The sequence below is a fragment of the Zea mays genome, chromosome 1 (genome assembly GCF_902167145.1).
Source record: "Zea mays cultivar B73 chromosome 1, Zm-B73-REFERENCE-NAM-5.0, whole genome shotgun sequence".
Classification (NCBI taxonomy): Eukaryota; Viridiplantae; Streptophyta; class Magnoliopsida; order Poales; family Poaceae; genus Zea; species Zea mays.
The window spans coordinates 301,721,412-301,739,462 of record NC_050096.1 but is presented as its reverse complement, the minus strand read 5'-3'; the positions used below and the strand labels follow the sequence as shown (position 1 = coordinate 301,739,462).

General features: G+C 46.3%; 2 protein-coding genes across 4 annotated transcripts; one reads left to right on the top strand and one right to left on the bottom strand.

The window, feature by feature from the left end:
- The first annotated feature begins 953 nt into the window (after window positions 1–953).
- LOC100278591 (uncharacterized) lies at window positions 954–4,267 on the top strand. The gene is made up of 3 exons (XM_020549724.3): window positions 954–1,715; window positions 3,183–3,834; window positions 3,935–4,267. Exons 1-3 carry the CDS (start codon window positions 1,289–1,291, stop codon window positions 3,945–3,947), a joined length of 1,092 nt encoding a protein of 363 aa, XP_020405313.1. The 5' UTR covers window positions 954–1,288; the 3' UTR covers window positions 3,948–4,267.
- A 9,625-nt stretch (window positions 4,268–13,892) lies between these two features.
- LOC100277817 (uncharacterized) lies at window positions 13,893–16,534 on the bottom strand. Of its 3 annotated transcripts, none has more exons than XM_008673441.3 (6): window positions 16,263–16,534; window positions 15,750–16,143; window positions 15,318–15,557; window positions 14,910–15,179; window positions 14,687–14,797; window positions 13,893–14,523 (listed from the first exon to the last, which is right to left on the bottom strand). In XM_008673441.3, the coding sequence occupies exons 1-6, from the start codon at window positions 16,374–16,376 to the stop codon at window positions 14,240–14,242; spliced, it is 1,413 nt and encodes a 470-aa protein (XP_008671663.1). In that variant the 5' UTR covers window positions 16,377–16,534; the 3' UTR covers window positions 13,893–14,239. The 3 variants fall into 3 exon arrangements, with proteins under 3 accessions (XP_008671663.1, XP_008671669.1, NP_001169243.1); XM_008673447.3 differs by having other exon boundaries at window positions 13,893–14,520; NM_001175772.1 differs by having other exon boundaries at window positions 13,953–14,523; window positions 15,318–15,551; window positions 16,263–16,456.
- Window positions 16,535–18,051: the final 1,517 nt, after the last annotated feature.

The window sequence follows — 18,051 nt, the reverse complement described above, 5'->3', positions numbered from 1 at the left end:
GAGAAAAGAAAAGAAGAACACCGTGGTATTCAAGTTGATCATTGGATCACTTGAGAGAAGTTGAGTGCAACTCTCGTCCGTTGGGACGCCACAACGTGGAGTAGGCAAGTTTTGTACTTGGCCGAACCACGGGATAACCACCGTGTCATCTCTGTGATTGATTTCTTGTGGTTATTGTGTTTTGACTCCTCTCTAGCCACTTGGCCATAACTGTGCTAACACTTAACGAGTTTTTGTGGCTTAAGTTTTGAAGTTTTACAGGATCACCTATTCACCCCCCCTCTAGGTGCTCTCACCATTGCCACCTATCAGTGTCGTAATGGACATGTATTGGATGTGTATGTAGCTGGTACATGGTAGGTTATAAAGGAGGCATTTGGGCTAGTAAGAAGATCCACTCTGGTACTTTTTTGCTCACGACCGAGATTGTAGCCCTAGCAACCCTCCCTCTCTGTTCGCCCCTGCATGGGACCACCAGATTGTGGCGCTAGAGAGTCTTATAAGGTTAGTATGACCTATGTTGATTTAGCTCAGAGCGACTAGAGTTAAGGTCAACCTGGCCTGAGTGACCACTGACCATGTTGGTTCTCACTTTGGTCGATCTAAGGTTGAGGTTGACCTGGTCAGGGTAACCAAGTCCAGGTTTGTCTAGGATGATTGAGGTTGGGATCAACTTGATCAGGATAAGTAGATCAAAGTTTGCTTGAGATGGCCAGGACAATTAATGATATAAACAAATCGTCAGATATATTTATTTGGTAAAACATCCCTTTATTCTGTCTCTTCTAGCAAAAAATCATAAAAAATTAGACTTATGTGAAATCAAATACTACGAAAATTTAAAAGGTCACCAAATCATTTCCACCTAGGACCCTTAGGGCATGTACGACCTAGAGACTAGTTCAGATTTCCAACTATAAAAGACATCTAAAAGACTATATGACACAATCATAAACTCTTAAATTATAAATAAAGTTAATACACAATATATAGAGAGAGTTTATATGAAGATGGACTCTTCGTGAAGAGTTCACTTAGCCTTCTATAGATTTTTAAAAGACACCTCATTTAATTGGGTTTTACATGGAGGTGGAAGTACTTATCATGACTGATGTTCATACAAAGGCAGGTTCACATGGTGAGGTTGCCGAATGCCGAGGCAGCGCAGCCGGCGCCCGGCAGCCACCGCTAGAGGCGGCCGGCGTCTCTCGCAAATACCCTACAAGGACAACGCCACAACGGCAAGGTTTCAGAAAGGAAAAAAAAGAAAGAGGCAACGGCAAGTCAAATGCAGAGCGGGAGTGCGGGACACCAACCCAGGCGCCTAAAGCTAAAGGCCCTCTCCAAAACCACGCCGCGCCGCCGCATTCCCGCAAGCATCTCGCCGGCGGAGGCGGCGCTCCCGATGCTCGAGTCTGACGTCCAACTCGGTAGCTCCCGTGCGTACCCGGGGGTCCGGGCCCCCGGAGCGTCCAAGGAAGCGCAAGAGGGGCACCGAGGCCCCGTCGCCCAGGCGCGCGACGCGGAGCTCGGCGGCGGCGCAAGTGGACGTGGAAGGCGCGGTGGCGTGGGCACGGCGCGCGGCCGCGGGGGAGCGGTCGGTGGTGTGCGGGCGCAACCGTCGCCTCGACGTCGACTTGGAGTCGCTGGGGACGGTGATCCTGTTGTTGTGGTGTGTGCGCTCCCAGCTCAACCCCGACATGCCTTTCTCCGAGGTGACCGCTCTTTCTGGGCCGAACTGCAGGGTTCTCTCGACGCGTTCGAATTCTTGGGATTTGCTTGCACGAGGATCGCCGTCGCTCTCGTAAAATTTTATTCTAAAATGGACCAAATATTATCGGTGTTTTTAGGCTTGCCGTAGTTCCGATCCGCTCAGGAAAAAGTTTCGTTAGGTGTCTTTCACTCGCCACCATTGAATGCCTCTGTATTCGTTAGGACACGTAATTATCAGCTGTTGTCTCTTCATGCGTCTCGCTTGCTGTAAGCCTGTAACCGTTTCTTCAGAGCGAGATTCTCTGCTGTCTGGATGGCAATTGGTTCGTCTGCATCTTTCATTTCTCGTGTCAGATTCTGTATCCGAATAACATGCCATTTTTAGTTGGAAGGGCCAAGATTGTCTGTATCTTCCATTTCTCGTGCGTTATTAATTCTGGTATTGTTTGATATGACAAATTTTGCCTCTTGAGCATGCTTAAGATGATCAAATGGAGAGTGGTGCTACTAGTTTCCACATTATTGTGGTGGGATTATCTTGGTCATGGTTCCCATGTCAAGATTACGTCACATTGACGGATGGTGGTTTTATTGGATGAAATTATTGGCTGGAGTTGTGTGTTTGTGAAAGAAATCGTTGAACTGTTGCCATCATCGTCAAGTTCTGCTGCTGCCTTGTCATTAATGTTTTTCACTGTTACCTTGTTTCAGATTTCTGATGGTGTAGTTCTTGTTGTTTCATTATTTCCTTGATTGAGATTTTCTGATTGTGTCACACGACACGCCTAGTTAGTATGTATACTGGAATATTGCACTGTTAGTTTTATTACCACTCTCATTGTCGACGTTGCAATTTGTAGAACGTCTACTGTGACTTTGTAGGAAGAATATTTTTTGCTTAATTAAATTATTATTATAGTTAGATTTTCATTGATTTTGTGGGAAAAGGATTCAGGCAAGGCGTTGGTTCTTGATGTTTTATTCTATCACTTATCATGTGTCTTCCGTTGGTTATGTTTGATTATGGAAGAAAGAATACAAGGAGCCATGATCTGCGCTGTCCGATGACAGTCAAATCAGATGATTTAACAAGTGCAAGTGCTTGTGTATAGATGATAGTTCATAATAATTATTTGTGTTCATGCTTCAGGAAATAAGGTATCATAGCTGTAGATATGTGCTCCTGGTCATGCATGAGTGGATTGGTTCTTAGATTTGCTAAATTGTCATATATCAAGGGTCTTTGACTAGTAATGCTATGTAGAAATGTGTGAAAATTGTTTGCCATAAGACTGATTTTTTTGTGCCCATCTCTTCTGTCAATGAAAAACATATATCGCTGATCCCGTTTCCAGTGTCAGTCTTGATAAATATTTGTTGTTATTACTGTTTGGTGCCTCCCAACTTTTCATCTACCATTTTAAAGTTTTGTTCAAATCATTATCTAATTCATTTCTGGATGCTAACAGAAACAAAAAAGAAACCACAAATAAGCACAAAGAAACATATTGGAATAGACCCTGTCAGATGTCAAGCTGCTGTCCCTGAGTGGATTAATGACCCATCTGAGGAATGTAAGGCTAACTACAGAAATGATAATGATACCTTGCAAAGGATGGGCACAGTGGTCAGGCTGCCACCCACTTTGGAGCCACCGAAGGCAAGGAAAGCAGTGAATGACATGTGTAAATGCTATCATCCTGGATCTGAGGCCTACGTAGAAGTTAATGTAAAAGAGGCCTGGAAGAGGGTCAAGTATCAATTGGGTGAGCAGGCTTTCAAAAACTGTGGGTTTGGTGCGATGGGTGAGCGAGTTCTGAAGTTATGGACTGCAGAAGACAAGAAAAAACTTGCTGATTTTGAGAAGTTGATTCCTCAGAGTAAGAGTACTATTGAAGACTTCATGGAGGTTGCCTTGAAGCAGTTTAGCTCAGAGAGAACAACAGACTTGGCTAAGTATTGCTACAACGTTTTTCTTCCTAGAAGATTTGCCAGCCTGAATAGAGCAGGGTCTACAAACTCCATAGATGCGATTTCAGATGATGAAGGCAATAGCCAAGATGATAACAAAGTGCATCTTTCTGAAGAGAATGGTAAAAGCTCTGGATCGTCTTTGAAGAGGTAGCCGTACTTTTAAAATTTGCCCCTAGTTTAGCACCACTGGATCTTTGGTAATTATCGATTATTACCGTCTGGGTGAATCTTCATCTTTCTTTGACAGGTCCCGGGAGTAGGAGAAATGCAGCTGACATTTTGCTGCTTTGGACAGTTGTCCATTCTTTTTTCAAATGGAGCTGGGGTAGCTTTGAAGGTTACATATATCTGGCTATATGGACTGAAGTTAACATATGCTACCAGTGAGGAGAAACTGGACTGAAGTTAACATATGCTGATGAGTTAGTCTAACCTTTTTTTTTCCTCCTCGAGAGAGCGTATATGTTCATGCGCCGTGTCATTTTGTATGGACGCACATAATAGCAAATCGAGAACAAAAGACATGTCCATTTATGAATTGTTACGATATAGCACAGGCGATTTGATGGTTGTTGGAAAATCTCACGTTTTTCTCTCTGCTTATTAAGAGCTTGTTTGGGAGCAAAGACTCCGAAAGAAATTGGAGGGGCTAAAATCTCTTTACTATTCAATTTTGAATATTAAAAGAATTTTAGCTACTCTAACCCCTTTTGGTATTCTTGCTTCCAAACAATCCTTAATGGGCTGTTTTTCTTATAACTTGTGCTGATTGGCAGACTGATATGGTGGCTGTTCGAACCAGAAATGAGCCGGCGGACTGTCCGGCCCTGAGGCCGGACGGTCCGCGGTCCGGACGGTCCGCACCTGTGGGCCGGACTGTCCGCGCGTGCGCAGAACAGATTAGGGTTCCGAGTTTTATGCTACGGTTGTTAGCTATATTCGCGGGATTAGCTCGGAATCAGTTGTGTAAAGGGTCCAGCCCCCCTCCTCTATAAATAGAGAGGTCTACGGCCGATTTGTAATCATCAACAATCGAATCAATACAACTTTTATTCGCATTTTATCCTAGGAGTAGTTCTAGTCTAGTTTAGGTTTAGCCTCTCAATCCCCAAATTCTCCGCCTCTCCTCGACTCTACGTCGATTAGAGGAGTCTAGGTCGGTCTACCCGAGCCTGGACACCACCTAGGATCTCTCCTCCCCGACGGGGTCCCTCCCGGGAGCGAGATCCAGGCGCCGCCGGCGATCCTCCGCCGCCCCTGCGTACGCGCGGACCGTCCGGCCCTAGGGCGCGGACCGTCCGGTCGTCAGGCAGGGAACCCGAGCTCCTGCACCAGGTCGCGGACCGTCCGGCCCCGTGCCACGGACCGTCCGGCCCCGTGCCGCGGACCGTCCGCGCTTGACCAGAGAGCACCGCCGCCTCGCGCCAGGTCGCGGACCGTCCGGCCCCAGGCCGCTGACCGTCCGCGCCTGACCAGAGAGCACCGCCGCCGGTTCTTCTTGAGTATTTGGCGCTCCAAAAGGCGTCAACATACTTTTTGGCGACTCCGCTGGGGAAAACATATCTAAGCTTATCAAATCGGCCCTCAATGGCCGGTTCAAGGGATAGCTCTGATATTTCTCCAAGCAACATCATAGAGCCGACTTGGGAAACCTTGCCGGCGGACGAGCAGCTCCAGTTTGAGGAGCACAAGGAGCGGATGATCCAGGAGGCGAAAGCAAAGTTCTTGGCCAACTTCAAAGTGGACAGGAACAACAAGGTCGTCCGACATCGGGCGACGGATCCGGCTTTGCTCCAACCCACGCCAGATATCCCCAATGTAAGTAATACCAACGATCTGCAATCTCTTAGAAATTATGTAGAAGATCAGCGTGAACAAATGCAGAACATCATAGGGGGTATGCAAAGCGATCTTAAGAGACTAGTACGTGCATTTGATAAATCTAGTACCGCAAATTTTCCTTCGCACGAGGTTGAGTTAGGAGATAACGCGTGTAACACATCGGCTACAAGTTGTCATGACCAGTCACAACCCCTTTATGGGATGCCGATGGACACATACCCTAAGCAACCGCAAATCGGCAGCAAACCAGCCGATCTGCACATGCCCGGACCGTCCGCACGTGAGCGCGGACCGTCCGGGCCAGCAACAGTCGAGCCTATTTTTAATGAGTTACCTAGATATGCGCCCGAGCCACCACACACGGCACAGAACCCAAACTACCCAGTCGGACGGTCCGCATACAACGATGGACGGTCCGCATATAATCACGGACGGTCCGGGTACATAGCCGGACAGTCCGCGCATGAGTCTTTTGAGGAGGATTATCACCTGAATCCTCGCTCGTCCCAGCAACACTTCCCATCACACTATGCAATGCACCAGCCCATTAATTCAGGATCCAGAGCCCAGGAAAGCTTTCCGGCCCCACCTAGAAGGCCGGAAAGAAACGATCAAACCTATGAGCCATATAGGGCAAATGGAAATGCACCACGTAGCTCAAACCAATGGGGGGAACGACAACATACTAACATGCAACCAACCCCACCTATGTTTGACCAGAGAGCCGGTGGTCTTGCACCGGCTGCCATTGATATAGTAAGGGAAGAAATAGCCGGGGCGTTCCGAGATAAGCTCGGAGTAAGCATGATCCTTGGGGGGCAATCATATCGGAAACCTTATGACAGCCGATTTGATCACCACCCGTACCCATAGGGAACTAGAATACCCGAATTCGCAAAATTTTCGGGTGATCAAGGGAAAAACACGCGTGAACATATAGGCCAGTTCTTAGCACAATTGGGAGAATTGGCCGACACAGAGGCATTTCGCGTACGCTTATTTTCATTATCTCTAACAGGAACCGCGTTTGCCTGGTATGCCACTTTACCTCCTAATTCCATTTTATCGTGGGGGGATCTAGAACAAAAATTTCATGATCATTTTTTCTCCGGTGACTATGAGTTGGATTTGGTAGATTTAGTGTCATTACGACAAACAAAGGACGAATCGGTTAATGATTACATCCGAAGATTCCGCGATACAAGAAACCGATGCTTTTAAATTCATTTAGCAGAAAAACAGCTAGTAGGATTAGCCTTTAATGGTCTGCGATATTATTTAAAAGAAAGATTAGAAGGCATCCAATTTTTTACACTAGCACAGTTACACCAGAGGGCTTTGGCTTGCGAAAGCCGGAGCAAAGAAACTACTAAAACAATGCGTCACAACGTACACATAGTAGAATGCGACCAAAGTAGCTCGGATGACGAATCAGCGGAAGTGTACGCTGCTGAAATGGTTTGGCCAAAACAGGCCAAATCTTCGGTTTGTTCCTCCTTACAGCCGGTTCAAAAGAAACGGCAAGAGGAGGTTAAGTTTACGTTTAATGTTGGCAAGTGTGATAAAATATTTGATGAATTACTAAAAAATGGCAACATTAAAATAAATCACACTGTTCCATCTGCCGACGAGCTAAAACGTCGCGCATACTGCAAGTGGCATAATTCATTTTCTCATGCCACTAATGATTGTAATGTATTTAGGCGACAGATTCAATCGGCCATTAACGAGGGACGATTGAAATTTCAGGAAATTCAGGTGGATACAGAGCCCTTTCCTATGAACATGATTGATTTCGAGGGCAAGAAAGTCCTAGTTCGGCCAAACACAGCCGATAAAGGCAAAGGCAAGGAAACAATCATCGGCAATGCTAAAAAGGTCGATGGGGATTGTAAAGCTTCTTGCAGGAAAGTGGTGGCCGAGAAGACTCCCGATGGAGGGGAGACCCTGAAGGTGACTATCACAGCCTCTAGCACTGGGGGGCAAGCGCAGACGGGAAGACAGTTGCGGGAACCCGTGCTGCGTATCACGGACAGTCCGTCGTCCAGACGCGGACGGTCCGACGCTTCGCCGGACGGTCCGGAGGACTCTGGCGGACGGTCCGGCCGTGCTCAGGACCCGCAGCGACCGCGTACCTTCAAACCACGACGACCTGAGATAGGTACGTGGAAAACAAATACATTTAAAGCAGCTGGTCGGTTGATCAAGCCTGGCCCGACTTTCGATCAATTGTTGTCTAAATACGTGAAAAAGAAGGCCGGCCCTAGTGACCGGCCACCAAAGCGACCTCGCTCACCCATTCATGAGCAACGTCAGGTCAGGCCGATTGGACCACCTCACCAATCGGATGAAATGAAAGGTCCTATTGTACAATTGAGACCTAACATGCCGACATGGACACCTCCACCCTCTTATCCATCTATGCCATATCCATACACATACTTACCTCCACCATATGTCCCAAATCAAATGTGGGGCATGCCACCATATCCATTTGGGATGCCACAGTACCCCGCCTGGGGGGCACCCCAAACATCTGTTTTTGACAGGTTGACGCCACCAGTTCAAGACCGATTGAGCACTGCTCAATCCGGTCACCAGGCACAAACCCAACAGGATTGCCGGACTACTCGGCCTTCCAGGCCGACCAATCTGGCAGGGGGGCATATGCCTGCAGCAACTCAAAAAACAACAAAAAAGGACATCATCAAAATAGGCACCGCAGATGTTGTCATACAGGGAGACAATAAAAGGCCGATGATTTTCGGCGAATCGGCCAACACAACCGAAAAGGATACGGCTACCATCAAAACAGCCGATCCAAAATACTCCATGCCTCGATGGTGCCCAGCGGGATTGACACGATCCCAAAAGAGAAAATTACAGCGCCTAAGGGCAAAGGAGAGCCAGAAGAAGGAGGCGGAAAAGACATTTAATGACACACATCCACTATACCCGCCACCGCAAAAGAAATGGAGACCGAAGGCCGTTGAGAAAAAACAAACGGACACAGAAATAGAAAGTCAATCTGCACCAGGCGCGGACCGTCCGGCCCCTACGCGCGGACCGTCCGCCGTTCACCAGGAAGTCTCTGGACAACCTGCACCAGGTGCGGACCGTCCGGCCACCGCACGCGGACCGTCCGCCGTTCACCAGGAAGCCACCAACGACACGACAACCTCAATGGAAGAGGACGACCTGCTGGGAGAAGACCTGGTCGACTACGAGGCTTCTCCAGAACACCCAGGTATGGATGTAAATATTATTATATTTTCTGCCGATTGTACTATTATCGGCGACGATGAACCTGTTGTTGCCCAGTTTGATTTTGGTCCTAAAGAAGCCGCCTTTACTAAACCAAAAGAATCGGTAAATCATTTAAAGCCGCTCTTCGTGCGCGGCCACAATGATGGGATACCGATTGCTAAGATGTTGGTAGATGGAGGGGCGGCTGTAAATCTAATGTCTTATTCATTATACAGAAAATTAGGTAAACAAGATGACGAACTTGTCAAGACCAACATGACCCTTAGCGGTGTTGGAACTGATAGTTCGATCAAAGCCAGGGGAGTCACGTCCGTTGAATTAACCATCGGGACTAAGACCCTTGCTGCTGCATTCTTCGTCGCTGATGTAGAAGGAAATTACAGTTTAATCCTAGGCAGAGATTGGATTCACGTCAATCAATGTATACCTTCTACATTACATCAAATGTTGATACAATGGGTAGGCGATGACATAGAACAAGTACATGCTGATGTATCGGCCTGCATCGCTGTGGCCGATGCCCCTGTACTCTGGACTTATGAGACTGCTACATGTCTCACAGGAGTAGACTTTTCTGATTATCAATTCATAAGTATAGATAAGAAAGGTTTCATTCCTGTAATGCTAGAGCCGATGGAGAATTGGCTAAATCCTAAATAAAGTTAAATGATGAATACACACAAAGTTCATGAGTCTTTGGTCACGGACAGTTCGGCCGCCAAGGCCGGATGGTCTGGTCTCTCACAAAAGAGTTCGGACTTTAAAACCGAACATCTACCACAGCGAGAAGACAGTATTACGGATGATCCGGTCCCCGAGACCGGAAAGTCCGCCATCACACAAAGATCATCTGATTCCTCTGTGGGGGACATGATAGAGGAATTCAGAGATCTTGATAAACTAGGACAGGGGTTTACATCGGCCGATCCTTGGGAGGAGATTGACATAGGAGATGGTAAAACTCCAAGGCCGACTTTTGTAAACAAGACCCTGGAGACCGATTCTAGAAATGAGATGATCGGTCTATTGAAGGAATATTCAGATTGTTTTGCTTGGAATTACACTGAAATGCCTGGACTAAGCCGAGAAATTATCGAACATCGGCTGCCTATTAAGCCTGGTTTCAGACCTTTCAAGCAGAAAGCTAGAACATTTCGTCCAGATCTTCTCCCATGAATCAAGGACGAAATCCACCGGCTGCTAGAAGCTAATTTTATTAGACCTTGCAGATACGCAGAGTGGGTCTCCAATATTGTGCCGGTGGAGAATAAGGAGTCAGGTAAGCTTAGAGTATGCATTGATTTTCGTAATTTAAATAAAGCAACTCCTAAAGATGAATATCCCATGCCCATAGCCGACACATTAATCAATAATGCATCAGGGAATAGAATTATTAGCTTCCTTGATGGTAATGCCGGATATAATCAGATTTTCATGGCCGAAGAAGATGCGTCTAAAACAGCCTTTATATGTCCAGGCTTCATTGGTTTATTTGAATGGGTTGTCATGACATTCGGTCTTAAAAATGCTGGTGCTACTTATCAGAGGGCTATGAATCTGATCTTCCATGAGTTGTTAGGAAACACTGTGGAAGTCTACATTGATGATATTGTAGTCAAATCGGCTGAGTTTAGTTCTCATATAGCTGATTTGCGCAAAGCCTTTGATAAAATGCGTCGGTATGGTTTAAAAATGAACCCACGTAAATGTGCTTTTGGAGTGTCAGCTGGTAAGTTTTTAGGATTTGTCATCCATGAACATGGTATAGAAATAGACCCTGACCGAATCAAGTCTATTCGGAATGTGGGGCCTCCGACGTGTAAGGTCGAAGTGCAGAGGTTTCTCGGCAAGGTGAATTATTTACGAAGGTTTATTTCTAACTTAGCCGGGAAGATTGATGCCTTCACCCCTATCCTTCGGCTTAAGAATGATGCTAAATTCACTTGGGGGGCAGAGCAGTAGGAAGCATTTGATCTCATTAAAAAATACTTGTCTTCGGCTCCCGTGTTAAAAGCACCACAAGTAGGAGCACCATTCAGATTATACATTGCAGCTGAAGACAAGGTTATTGGGGCTGTTCTGACACAAGAAACTGAGGGGAAGGAGCATGTGGTGACATATCTAAGCCGAAGGTTGGTGGATGCTGAAACAAGGTACACTTTTATTGAAAAGTTATGCTTATGCTTGTTTTATGCATGCACCAAATGTAGATGTTATTTACTGTCTAGTCATTGCACTGTTTCTGGTCAAGCCGATGTAATCAAGTACATGTTGCATAACCCAATTATGAGTGGTAGAATTGGTAAGTCGGCTTATGCACTCATAGAATATGACTTGGCTTATGAACCATTGAAATCTATGAAAGGCCAAGTTGTAGCGGATTTTATTGTAGAACATCGGGTTAATGATATTCATGAACTAGACATATCATACCTCACTATTACTCCTTGGACTTTATATTTTGATGGATCGGTTTGCAATGAAGGGCAAGGAATTGGCATTGTGCTTGTTTCACCAAGTAATGTCTCCTTTGACTTCTCTAGCCGATTGAAAACTTATTGCACTAATAATCAAGCTGAATATGAGGCCCTCCTATTCGGTTTAGAACTTTTAAATGGTATGGAAGTAAAACATGTGAAGGTATTTGGTGATTCTCAGCTGGTTGTCCAACAAGTGTTAGAAGAATATCAATGTCTTGATGGTACTCTAAATAGTTATCTTGAGAAATGTTGGAGCATAATCCATTCTTTTGACGAATTCAGTATTCGGCATATCTCTAGAGTTGAGAATCATAGAGCTAACAATTTGGCACAAGATGCATCAGGTTATCGGATAAAGAGAGGGAAATTTCACAAAACTGAAAATCTGATAATCAGTGCAGAGCCAAATTCACAGGTCGCGGACCGTCCGCGTGATGACGCCGGACCGTCCGAGGTTACCAGAAATGTTCTCTTAATCGATTCGGCTGACAATGAAGCCGAGGCAAGTGATTGGAGGACACCTATACTTAATTATTTGCAAAATCCCAATATCAGGACAGATAAGAACATTCGGCGAACAGCTTTCAAGTATGTTTTGATGAGTGATGAACTTTACCGCCGAACGGTTAATGATGTCCTCCTTAAGTGCTTGGGCCCAGATGATGCTATATTAGCCATGGCCGAAGTACATGAAGGAATTTGTGGTACCCATCAATCAGCTCCAAAGATGAAGTGGTTGTTGCGAAGGTCTGGTTTTTATTGGCCTAGTATGACAGCTGATTGTTTCAAATACTACAAGGGGTGCCAAGTGTGTCAAAAATTCGGTGACCTACAGTTGGTCCCTGCAGCCGAATTACATCCTATCATCAAGCCTTGGCCATTCAGAGGATGGGGATTAGACTTTATTGGAGAAATTCATCCTTCATCATCAAAGGGGCATCGGTTTGTGTTAGTTGCCACTGACTATTTCACCAAATGGATTGAAGCCGTTGCTCTAAAGAACATGACGCACAAGGAGGTAATTGAGTTCATAACTGAGCATATTATTCATAGATTCGGCATTCCCCAGACCTTGACTACAGATCAAGGTACTTCTTTTATGTCAAAGGAGGTACGTGAATTTGCTGAATTATACAGAATTAAGCTGCTTAATTCGTCTCTATATTATGCTCAGGCCAATGGACAGGCCGAGTCTAGTAATAGGACGTTGATTAATTTAATAAAGAAGAAGGTATCTGACAATCCTAAACATTGGCATAAGATTTTGTCTGGAGCTTTATGGGCTCATAGAGTATCTAAACATAGTGCTACTAAAGTATCTCCTTTTGAGCTTGTCTATGGGCAGGAAGCAGTGTTACCTGTGGAAATAAGTTTGAATGCTGTCAGGTTTGCCAGACAAAATGATCTAACTGCTACTGATTATTATAATTCAATGATGGATAATATTGATGAGGTGACCGACAAAAGAATGATAGCTTTGGGAGCAATAGAAAAGGACAAGATCATGGTAGCCAGGGCCTACAACAAGAAGGTCAAAGCAAAATCATTCCAAGTAGGAGACTTGGTGTGGAAGACCATTCTACCTCTAAGGAATAAAGACCGAAAGTTCGGGAAATGGTCGCCAAGCTGGGAGGGTCCTTATAAAGTGAAACAGGTGATGTCTGGTAACACTTATTTACTACAAACATTACAAGGCAAGGATTTACCTAAGGCTTTGAATGGGAGTTTCCTCAAACAGTATCATCCTAGTATGTGGCAAGATGCCTAAGAAAACCGATGTGATCACATCGAGTTAGATTGCTTTTGGTTCGCCCAGCTCCACCAAAAGGCAGGGGGGCATATGTTCGAACCAGAAATGAGCCGGCGGACTGTCCGGCCCTGAGGCCGGACGGTCCGCGGTCCGGACGGTCCGCGCCTGTGGGCCGGACTGTCCGCGCGTGCGCAGAACAGATTAGGGTTCCGAGTTTTGTGCTACGGTTGTTAGCTATATTCGCGGGATTAGCTCGGAATCAGTTGTGTAAAGGGTCCAGCCCCCCTCCTCTATAAATAGAGAGGTCTACGACCGATTTGTAATCATCAACAATCGAATCAATACAACTTTTATTCGCATTTTATCCTAGGAGTAGTTCTAGTCTAGTTTAGGTTTAGCCTCTCAATCCCCAAATTCTCCGCCTCTCCTCGACTCTACGTCGATTAGAGGAGTCTAGGTCGGTCTACCCGAGCCTGGACACCACCTAGGATCTCTCCTCCCCGACGGGGTCCCTCCCGGGAGCGAGATCCAGGCGCCGCCGGCGATCCTCCACCGCCCCTGCGTACGCGCGGACCGTTCGGCCCTAGAGCGCGGACCGTCCGCTCGTCAGGCAGAGAACCCGAGCTCCTGCACCAGGTCGCGGACCGTCCGGCCCCTTGCCGCGGACCGTCCGCGCTTGACCAGAGAGCACCGCCGCCTCGCGCCAGGTCGCGAACCGTCCGGCCCCAGGCCGCGGACCGTCCGCGCCTGACCAGAGAGCACCGCCGCCGGCTTGAGTATTTGGCGCTCCAAAAGGCGTCAACAGTGGCAAAGAAATATCATTATGGAAAACTCAATCATGCCAGCGTATGGGCATCCTGGACAACTTCAAGAAAATTTTACTTTTAATTAGCTAGACAAACTGTCCACTTCATTCAAAACAATGTCAGACCTCATGGCGAAGACCATGCCGGAGGTGGTGTCAATTAATATCATGTAAACCATGCCGGAGGTGGTGTCCACAGTGGCCTTACATGTCTGCCTCATGCTCCAGTATAAACCATCTGTTTACACTCTCAGGATTCTTTCCTTTTCCTTTTCTTTGCTTAGATTCGTGTCTTAAACCATCTCTCCAATCCTGATTCTAGAGTTTTTGACCCACACATTACATGATCTCATGTAATTTGATACTTTTGGCAGTTCTGACTGGACCTGGTCCTACACCTCTTGTAAATTATAGAAGCATCCACCAACACTCACTGCATTTCTTCTCCTCTTTGACTCTGGACTCATACACAGGCTTTGCAAATCTGTCAAGTGTGTTGACAAGAAGATTGGACACATCAGCCTCACCAGTGAAAGTGAAACGATCTTCCTTGCTAGCCTCCTGATGTGCAACCGGTGCCTTGTCTGAAGCATCTGCTGTATTGGGCTTGGACACGATGCCAAGGATTGGTGAGTCCTCCAGTTTTGGCAAGGAAGCAAACTGCCGAACGTTGTTAATTTGCTCTCGTTCTTCTGTGGTTTATGGCAAAGATGCATTAAAGTTAAAGATGTGCAATTAGTTGACAGAAAGGTTCACTAAAGCACATAGTTCAGGAAATCAGAAAGTTGGGAGATAGAGAGAGAGAGACAGAGACAAAGTGCAAACTATCACCGCCTGACCAGTGAGGCATCTCACCTTCATTGTGCTTTGTTGTCCCTTCCTCTATCACCTCAACCACTTGCTCTTCCTTAGGATCATCACTTACTGTAGACCCGTTGACTGCATCAGAAGTATCAGCCGCACATTCTGAAACTATCACCATCAGTGACTGCACGATATATACAATTCGAATAGCAGCAACCAAAGGAATAAAAAAGGATACACGAGTTAAACAGGAGAAGCGAAAATTCGAACTCACCTTTCTGAGCCTTCCGTGCTGCCGCCCCCACCTTGGATCTTGTTGACCTCCTCCTCCTTCTCTTTGTCGTGGCCACTTCTTCTGCCGTAGCTTCGGGTGCCGCTGTCACCTGGCCTGTCTGCACCTCCTCGTGTGCCTTGTAAATATAAGCTGTAGCCCTCTTAGTGACATTCTTGCCTTCCTGTGGTTTTGTGGCCTCCTCCACCTTGGGAACAACTTCATCATATTTAGGATCAATTTCAGGTCCAACGGTTGTGTCAGAAGAATCAGCTGCACATTCAGAAATTAGCAGATATAGTTCACGAACAATATCAAGTCTACAATTTCAAATTATACTAATAATTCAGCATCAAAATCAGAACTAACAATCCGAGTTAAACAGGGGAGGTGAGAACTTGTGGACCTCACCTTTCTGCCCCTTCTGTGCTGCCGCTGCTACCTTGGATCTTGTGGACCTTCTCGTCCTTTTCTTTGCCATGGACAACTCTTCCGCCGTCCTCTGATCCGGCTGCAAATCCTCATGTGTCTTATATGGCGCGGCTCTCCTCGTCACGTTTTGACCTTCCTGTGGCTTTCTGACCTCTTCTTCCTCCACCACACCTACTACTATTGCATGCTCTTCTGAATCCTCGCAGCTCTTATCTGAAACTACCGCAAACCCAATGGCCGCATCGGAATAATCAGTTGCATGTTCAGAAATTAGCGTAAGGGACTGGTGGCCAACATTAGACAAATTAAACTTTCAAATAATGTTGAATGCAGGACTCTTACAGGCAAATTACAGGAAATCAACCAATCAATGCAAGCTATTACACAGGTGAAGCGTGAACTTGTTGTTACCTTTCTGCTCCTTCCGGGCTGCCGCCGCTTGTACGTCCTCCTCTTTCTGATCCAGCGCGACCTTCACCTTGGATCTCGCTGACCTTCTCGTCCTAATTCCTACGGCCGCCTCTTCCGCATCATCCACAGGTGCCGCAGCAGCCTCCCGTGCCACCGTCATCTTGGGTCCCGGCAAGGTCTGTGGGCCCGGCACCATCACCTCCTCCTCATCCCCCTCCGTCTTACTCTTCCGTGCCCCGGCCTTCCTTCTCTTCCCCCGTGCACGGCCGCCGCGAGGGAGCGGGCACCCGTGCTCCTGCTCCCCTCCGACCGCCTCTTCCGCATCCGGCGTCTGTTCCTTCATCGCCGATACCGGCGGTGGCGCCGTGCTCCCGATCTCGTCGATCCTGTCCACCTAATCAACACAGCAAACAACATCAAATCAACCTCCCCAGTTGCCACCCCCGGCCCAAATGCAGAGATTCAATTCACCCTCAGGAGGAAAGGAAGGGGATCGATCGAGGATAGGCTCACCGCGGGGAGGCACCTAAGCGCTTCCGCCATGGCCGCGTTGGACATGTTGGCACGGATGCCGTTGCTCTTGCAGAGCGCCTGAAGTTCTCGCCGGGAGAGGGAGTGGAAATCCATGGCCGCCGCCGCCGTCTGCCTCTTCTCTCGCGTTTCCGTAGTGCACTAGTGGTCTAGTGCCTCATCCAGCCTCCGTCCCCTCTGTCCATCCGCTCCTCGTTTGAATATTTGAACGTTAGAAGAGAAAGAGACGCGACGCTGCTAGTGTGGGCCCTCCCCATGCTGGCGCAGTGGCGCTTCCAGGATAGCTGCATGTGGGGGTCTCTATGACGTCAGCGGGGCCCGGGCAAATGGACGGCCCCGATGAGAGGACAAGTGCACGTGGCAGTGGCACACATCCACCGCCGTGATCGACGCAGATCTTCCTTCCATCTCCATCGGACGGCCTAGATTGCTCGTGTATTAGTATTGCACATCCACCTAAGACATGTTTGGTTTCTTGATCTTAAGAAACTGTGACTAAATTTTAGTCTCTACCATGTTTTATTTCAGAGATTAAAAATGATCGGCAACATTAAAGCATATGAAAAAGACCATATTGTCCTTTGACCAACCTCCTTTCTCCCATTAGTACCTGAGTGTGCAATAAAGGAGGGACATTGACCCTAAGAGCTAGTTTGGTGATCATAGAAATAGAGGGAATCTATAGGGGAGAAATCCTCTTGCTATTTAAAATCATCTTTCTAAAATAATTACACAAGATGTTGTAGTCATGTTACAATAACTACAACATATAACACATATTGTAATGAAGCCGCAAGATCTTGAACAAACAATTTCTATTTTGCTGACCTTACTGACATTCAATATATGACCATCAGACAATCATTTTTATGCGATCGGGAATGCTTAGCCTATCTTGTTATCCCCAAGCCTACGTATAGCAAAATTGTCTAATTTAATCTAATTCCAAGTGCATTTGTCAGCAATTTGACAGAGACTAAGTTAAACTTGATAGTATGTCAAGCCCACCTAAAGAGAGAACTAAAAAACTCATGTTTACATCAAGGTAATAAGTAATTAAATATCAAAAGGCATTTGAAACAAGTGAGTTAGTGGTACACTAGAAGCTTATGTGCCATCAAATAGAGGGCAACCATGTTTAGATTTGGTTTATCACTAGCATGTGTGATGTGCACTGGATATGGTACACCAGACAGGCACCCAAAAAGTTATACAAATGAGTGTTTGAACCATACACTCGACGAACGTGTACACTATAGCACCAGACAAGGCACCTAGAGAGGTTGCAAACTGAGTGTAAGAGATTGAGTACTCACCGGATGTGTTCAGTATGGCACCAGACAAAGCACTCAAGGAGGTATTGAAAGTCGCCTAGAGGGGGGGTGGATAGGCGAAACCTGAAAATTAAAACTTTATCCCCCAACTAGATCCTTTGATTAGTGGTTAGAACAAGATGAACAATTATTGAAGTATAAAAACTAAGTTCTTGCTAGTAAAGAGTATAGCTTTCAAATAATGCGGAAGTGATAAATCAATACAACTAATAATTCTATGATAACAAAGCAAGAAAGCTTAGATGAAAAAGGGCACTAACTCAAGTTCTTTTCTTGCGGAGTGTTGCTTCACTTAAATGATATTTTAACTTGAAGCAACACCAAATGATATGAGCAAAGAATAGTGCAAGAGAACTTAGAGTAAGGGAAAGCAAACAAATCACAAGCAAAAGCACAATGAACACGGGTGATTTGTTTTACCGAGGTTCGGCCCTCGA

Excerpts from the sequence above, each read along its gene's own strand:
- LOC100278591 (XM_020549724.3), top strand. The coding sequence starts at position 1,289 with ATGCAGAGCGGGAGTGCGGGACACCAACCCAGGCGCCTAAAGCTAAAG. Across the intron at positions 1,716-3,182 it reads CCGACATGCCTTTCTCCGAG|AAACAAAAAAGAAACCACAA; the intron begins GTGACCGCTCTT and ends GGATGCTAACAG.
- LOC100277817 (XM_008673441.3), bottom strand. The coding sequence starts at position 16,376 with ATGGATTTCCACTCCCTCTCCCGGCGAGAACTTCAGGCGCTCTGCAAG. Across the intron at positions 14,798-14,909 it reads AGCACGGAAGGCTCAGAAAG|AATGTGCGGCTGATACTTCT; the intron begins GTGAGTTCGAAT and ends TGATAGTTTCAG. Across the intron at positions 14,524-14,686 it reads GACAACAAAGCACAATGAAG|AAGAACGAGAGCAAATTAAC; the intron begins GTGAGATGCCTC and ends CATAAACCACAG.